The sequence below is a fragment of the Peromyscus eremicus genome, chromosome 13 (assembly GCF_949786415.1).
Source record: "Peromyscus eremicus chromosome 13, PerEre_H2_v1, whole genome shotgun sequence".
In the NCBI taxonomy this organism is placed as follows: Eukaryota; Metazoa; Chordata; class Mammalia; order Rodentia; family Cricetidae; genus Peromyscus; species Peromyscus eremicus.
In genome coordinates, this window is record NC_081429.1 from 33,376,801 (window position 1) to 33,382,800 (window position 6,000).

The 6,000-nt window shown below is 45.1% G+C and overlaps 1 protein-coding gene across 1 annotated transcript in view; it reads left to right on the forward strand.

Moving 5' to 3' along the window:
• Positions 1-2,884, forward strand: part of Farsb (phenylalanyl-tRNA synthetase subunit beta) — a 68,040-nt gene extending 65,156 nt beyond the window's left edge. Inside the window, exon 17 of the mRNA XM_059278188.1 lies at positions 2,330-2,884. Coding sequence (XP_059134171.1) covers positions 2,330-2,481 — 152 coding nt within the window. The 3' untranslated portion in view covers positions 2,482-2,884. The remainder of the gene's footprint in view (positions 1-2,329) is intronic.
• Positions 2,885-6,000: the final 3,116 nt, after the last annotated feature.

The window sequence follows — 6,000 nt, forward strand, 5'->3', positions numbered from 1 at the left end:
GCTTGAGCTAATTGAACTGGAAATATGAGACTCCTAGGTAGGTGTTTACCCATCATCTGAACTTGTTAGAAGTGAAGAATGGAAAATGGCAGAGCAAGACAAGGTCGTCCCCACAAGTCCAGGGAGGGGTGCAGTTCGGCAGGACAGAGAGAGCTGCTTGGTGCTGATGTGAGTGGGGAGCCTGGTGGCCGAGGACCGTGAAGCAGCACTTGTGACTTTGGGCCCATGGGAAAGTGGCAACTTTTAACATTTTAATCATTTTTTATACTCTTTTACTTTGGAACATGTTACATAGCTTTGAATATGAATTTTCTTTGTTTTTCTCTGGAAAAAGAGAAAATTACATTTACTGGTACAAATATTTTTGTTACTATGTACCTAGCTGATTGGTCCAAATTTATAGGCGAAGTAAACCTGGCAACTGAAGAATATAACTGAATTTTACTGGAAAAAAAAATGCTGAATCAAAATGTTATATGAGGTAAAAGTTTGATTTCTTATCTTAGGCTTTATTTTGCTAACATTGTCAAAACCAGCACATCTGGCTTAGATTCTAAAATAGTTTGGTTTTATGCTTCAGTAAAAATGAATCCAATCAAATTGGAATTGAAAATAGATAAAAGGAAATCTTTGGTACAGCAAGGCTGTCAGGAAGGTCTTGGGCATTTCCTTTCCTGGTGGCCTTTCAGAACAGGCCAGAGCCCTTGCCTGGTAGTGCGTGTGCACTTACAGCTCTGTCTACAGGGAGGAGCGGGGTCTGGGCACACCGCAGCCCTGGGGTGCTTTGAAAAGTCCCTTTCATTCCACCTTTAGGACAGCTAGCCCTCCCTCCCTCCCTCCCTCCCTCCCCATTTTCCTGTTGTTGGGGTGGAGTTGACAGTCTTGTCTTTTTAATTTTGTTAGTAATGGGTGGTGTTGTCTTTTAAGTTATATTTTCATTTTGACAGGATGAAAGTGTGTCATCTTTTCAGATTCAACCGGAATTACTGTCCCTGCCAGGCTCTCTGTTATCTGTCCAGTTTGGGTTCTGAGTTGTTTTATACATTTTTTTCCTCACCCCTTGCTGGCTGTGGATAGTGCACAGTGCCAATGCAGCACTTAAATGGGCAGCTTGCTTCGACTGGGAAGCAGAGTCACTGAGCTTGATGAGATGTGGAAAAAACAAAACAACAAAACTCAGCCATGTTGCTTTGGGGTTCAGAATGACAGAAATGTTTTCCTGTTCTTTGCTGAGAATAGAAACAAGTATCTCTCCATGCTGGACAGTCGGTGTAAGTCTGTCTCTATGGTATCAACTCAATAGTAGCAGATTCCCTTATCCGCCCATCCAACTCTGTGTTCTTAATTATGCTGACCTTGGAGCTATTAGAGACACAGCAGTTTGCTCCCCCATAAATAATGCACTCGCCCTGAGTGGCAGGCTGCAGGCTTGTGGCTCAGCTCTGCTGGGTATTTATAGTTCAAGCCAGTAAACATTTTGCTTGAATCCTTCAGGAGCCTTGGGCCTGATCCCTTTTCAAGTGGGTGTTGAGAGAAATGAATCAGCATTGTTTTTAAACTACAGCAGAGTCCAGCGTGTTGATAAGCCTCCTGTGGCACTGGTAATTTAGTGGCTTGGGAGTGGGCCTCCGGGCTTGTTGGTTCATTTTCAGCTGGTTGAGCCTCAAGAATGGTTACTGGGTGGGAAGCTGGAGCAGTGCTCTGGCAGCAGATGAAGAAAGCTCTCGGGCTGCCTTGAAGTAAAACAAGAATCAGCTAGGACTGGTGCGGGGCTGGCATGGGGTGGGCCTTCACTGGGGCTTTACAGACGGTACTCCTGATATGCGTAGGGGCTCTTTTCAGGCCTGTGATCACGTGTGCAGGTCTCTGTGGCAGTGGTATTTCATCGTGGGTTTCTTGTGTGATAAGGTGAAGTGTGACATAAGGAGAGAATGGAGTACGTACGTACTGGTGTAGGAAAGCCTGCTTCTCAGCATGTTCCATCCGTGCAGGCTCATTTTTCTTTTCCCTGTGTCCTTTTTGGGACTTAGTTCCCCTAAGACTCCGATGATACTCCTGCAGCCCCCTCCCAGCTCAGCCCCCATGATCAGAAGTATAGGCTCTCATTTTCATATTTGTTCCCGATTTGTTTTTTTCCTGTAGGAGTTTCTTGGTATAACACAGTAAGTGCTTCCTTCTTACTACTAGAAAGTGTGAGGACACATTTTCATAGCCAGTGGCTTCAAGAAGAATGGTTATTTTTAAAGGAGACCTGTAGGCTTTTAGTGTTAAATGGCTATTGACTTTTTCCCCCCAGAAGAAACATTGATTTTCTCTCCCTCTGTTTCAGGTTCTGCATTCTTCCCTGGGCGGTGTGCTGAAATCTTTGCCCGGGGTCAAAGCATCGGGAAGCTTGGCGTCCTTCATCCCGATGTTATCACCAAATTTGAGCTGACCATGCCCTGTTCCTCTCTAGAAATCAATATTGAGCCTTTTTTGTGAAGCTGGTCTTGGTTGTGTGGTTGTGCCTCTAGTGTCCCTTTCCCTCCTGTGGGGTCCTTCAGCCCTCCTTTACAGGGAACATCCATTTGTGCTTTAATGTTTAATAAAGTGAAATGTGCTATCTGGCTCCTTGGGTAGCTGCATTAGGCCAGCTTGTGGGACAGCCAGTGTGTATCTATGCACTGCATTGGGGAGGGGTGCCCTGGACAGGCAGGGTGAGTTCTGGAAGTGGAAGTATTGCTTGGACATCAGAGTGTCACTGTTACTCATGACTCCAGTGTAGCAGGATTCCATGTTTTCCTTATTAATGAAACAAGTGATTGATAAAACACACATTGTACATGTTTAAGCCTTTTCTACACTTGACATGTATTAATCAATAAAATCAGTACTTTAAGAAAAATTTTAAGAATCCGTTATGGTCAAGCAGTGACAGCCTTTCAAGTCATCTTTTTTTTAAGTTGATTTATGTGTGAATATATGTGTATATGACTGTAGTGTGTGTGCTGTGTGTGTGTGTCTGTGTGTGTGTCTGTGTCTGTGTCCTGTCTATCCTAGTTAGGGTTACTATTGCTGTGTTGAAACACCATGACCGAAAGGAAGCTGGGGAGGAAAGAGTTTATTTGGCTTATACTTCCACATCATAGTCCATCATTAAAGGAAGTCAGGGTAGGAATTCAAACAGGGCAGGAACCTGGAGGCAGGAGCTGATGCAGAGGCCATGGGTGGTGGGGCATGCTGCTTACCCCCAACCCCAAGGCTTTCTCACAACTCAGAACTACCAACCCCATGGGTGACCCCACCCACAATGAACGGAGCCCTCCTACATCAATCACTAATTAAGAAAATACACAACAGGCTTGCCTAAAGCCTGATGTTATGGAGACACTTACTCAATTGAGGCTCCCTCCTCTCTGATGACTCTAGCCTATGCCAAATTGACATAAAAACCAGTTAGCACAGAGATGTGCGTGCACACGTGTGTATACATGTGTGTGTGCAGTTTTCTATAACTTAGTAAGATGAGGTTATTAGTGTGTTGTGGAATATTCCTTTACACTGTGTGAAGATGTGTGACTGTGATTGGTTTAATAAAGAGCTGAATGGCCAATAGCTAGGCAAGAAGAGTTTAGGCAGGACTCCTGGGGACAGAGAGGTCTCTGGAAGAAAGGTGGAGTTGCCAGCCTGACGCAGAGGGAGCAAGACATGCAGGAAGAGAGATAAATGGCACGAGTCACATGACAGCACGTAGATGAGTAGAAATGGGTTAATTTAAGTTTTAAGAACTAGTTAGAAACAAGCCTAAGCTATAGGCTGAGCTTTCATAATTAATAATAAGTCTCTGTGTCATTTTCTGTGAGCTGGCAGCCCCCCAAAAAATCCAGCTCCATTAGTCCTCATTGAAATACAAATAAAGACCACATTGATAAACTGTTCATACTCATTAAAATGGCTAATGTTGGAGCTGGAGAGGTCTTAATAGCATTGGCTGCTCTTGCAAATTTCTCGGTTTATTTCCCATCATCCACGTGGCGGCTCGCAACCATCTGTAATTCCAGATTGATACTCTCTTCTGGTCTCCAAGGGCACCAGACACATAAGTGCTGTGCGGACATAATGTAGGTAAAACACCAATACATATTTTTTAAAAATGTTAAGGGTTCGTGCTTAAATGATGGATCAAATGGTGGTGGTACAAGTGGAACTGTTGGGCACTGCTGTTGAGGACATAAAATGATCCAGCCAGGAAAGTAGTTTACTAGTTTCCTGAAACCTGAAACATCATCTAGCTATTTCACCCATGTGATCATACACCAGTTTTTATACAAGATACTCAGTATTATTTATAGTAGCCACAGACCACATAGCCCATTCTATGAAGGGCATGCAGTTCTTAAGAGGAATGAATTCCTGATAGCACAAATGAGTCCAAGCATGCTAAGGGAAAGGAGCCATACATAAAAGACTGCACATGGTCTCATTTATGTAGAAATCAAAAGAGATGATGGGGGCTGGTGAGATGTCTTGGTGGCTAAGAGTACTGCATTTGCCCAGGACCTGGGTTTGGTTTCCAGCTATGTGATGGCTCGTAATTGTCTGCAAGCTGGTTCCAGGGGCTCCAGTACCTTCTGACTGGCTCAGGTACCAGATACACACATAATAAGTATCTAAATCTGTAAACAGGAGTACATTGAGTAGAAACCAGCCAGTCACACTGCTGCCTCTGCTCTAAGCAAGAGAGGCTCAGTGGCTTAGGAGGGAAACATTGCTGAGGGTTGTCCTTGTACTGACCTCTTAACTGTACTTGTTGGGTATCAACAACCCCGATGCTTTGGTACTGACTTTGACTCTTCCATATGTTTTACCAAAAGGAGGCTAATGACCTGAAAAAGGACATTAATTGCCTTAAGCAAAATAGAACCTCGCATTTAGAGCATTTGACCCATCTGATAACTCCCAAGTTCTGGCTGGTTCCGTTACTAGGACTTGGAGCAGCTTGATGTATATTACTGGGGACCCAATGCCCTTCCCTAATATGCCTAGTGTGGTGGTTCTTACAAATGAGGTCTTTGGGAGATAGTTAGGGCTAGGTGAGGTCATGAGGATGAAGCCTTCCTGGTGGGATTAGCAGCCTTCAGAAGAGATGCCAGAGAGCTTGCTTTCCCATCCCTGCCCCATGCATACATGAAAAAAGAGGTCCCGTGTGCATAGGCCAGATGGTGGCCCCCTACAAGCCACCTTGATTTTGAACCTTCATTCTCCAGAACAGTGAGAAAGAAACTTCTGTTCTTTATGAGCCACTGTCTCTGTGCTATCTTGGCGGCCTCAGCAGGTGAAGAAATAAAAATAGAGACTGGCCTGCATAATAAAACTCAGGGTGGTGGTCCACTTCTGGGAACACCAGCAGCTCCCTAAGACACCTGCCGGAAGTTGCTGTGGGGAGCATGGTCTCCTTAGACAAAAGCAGAGGAATTAAACCCTTCGTGACAAGCTGAACAAGACGGACAAGTGGGCACAAAACGGGCCCAGTGTCCGTGACAGACTGTGAGTACAGATAGTCTGCTTGGCTCCGAATGTCCCGAAAGCAGAAAGGATGCCTGTGGACATGGCAGCCAGACTTGGTTGAATTACCTCCAGCAGTGGGTCAAGTGGAATCATGTCTGGCCAAAGCAAGCCCCGTGCTCGTGTGGTTACCCTTGGGAGTACTTCAGTGCTGAGTGTCTTCCAGGATTGCCCTTTATTTCTGTTTATGGATGCCAGCCTAGGGCTGTGCCATGGCTGTGTGTTAGAAAGCGTTAGAAACAGCTTAGTTCAAGAATGTGGGGAGGTGGGGGACGCAGCTGAGGGAGAAGTCAGAGGCCTTGTCAGACTTTATGAAGTTAGCCCTTTCAGACAGAAGTGACGACAAAGACACAAGGAGCCCTTTTGATACCAAACTTGGTAGCAAAGGAATTCCACCTTCCAGAAGCAGCCATGTTGTGTCATGAAGGAGGAGACTATGGTGGTCTCCTCCTTCAA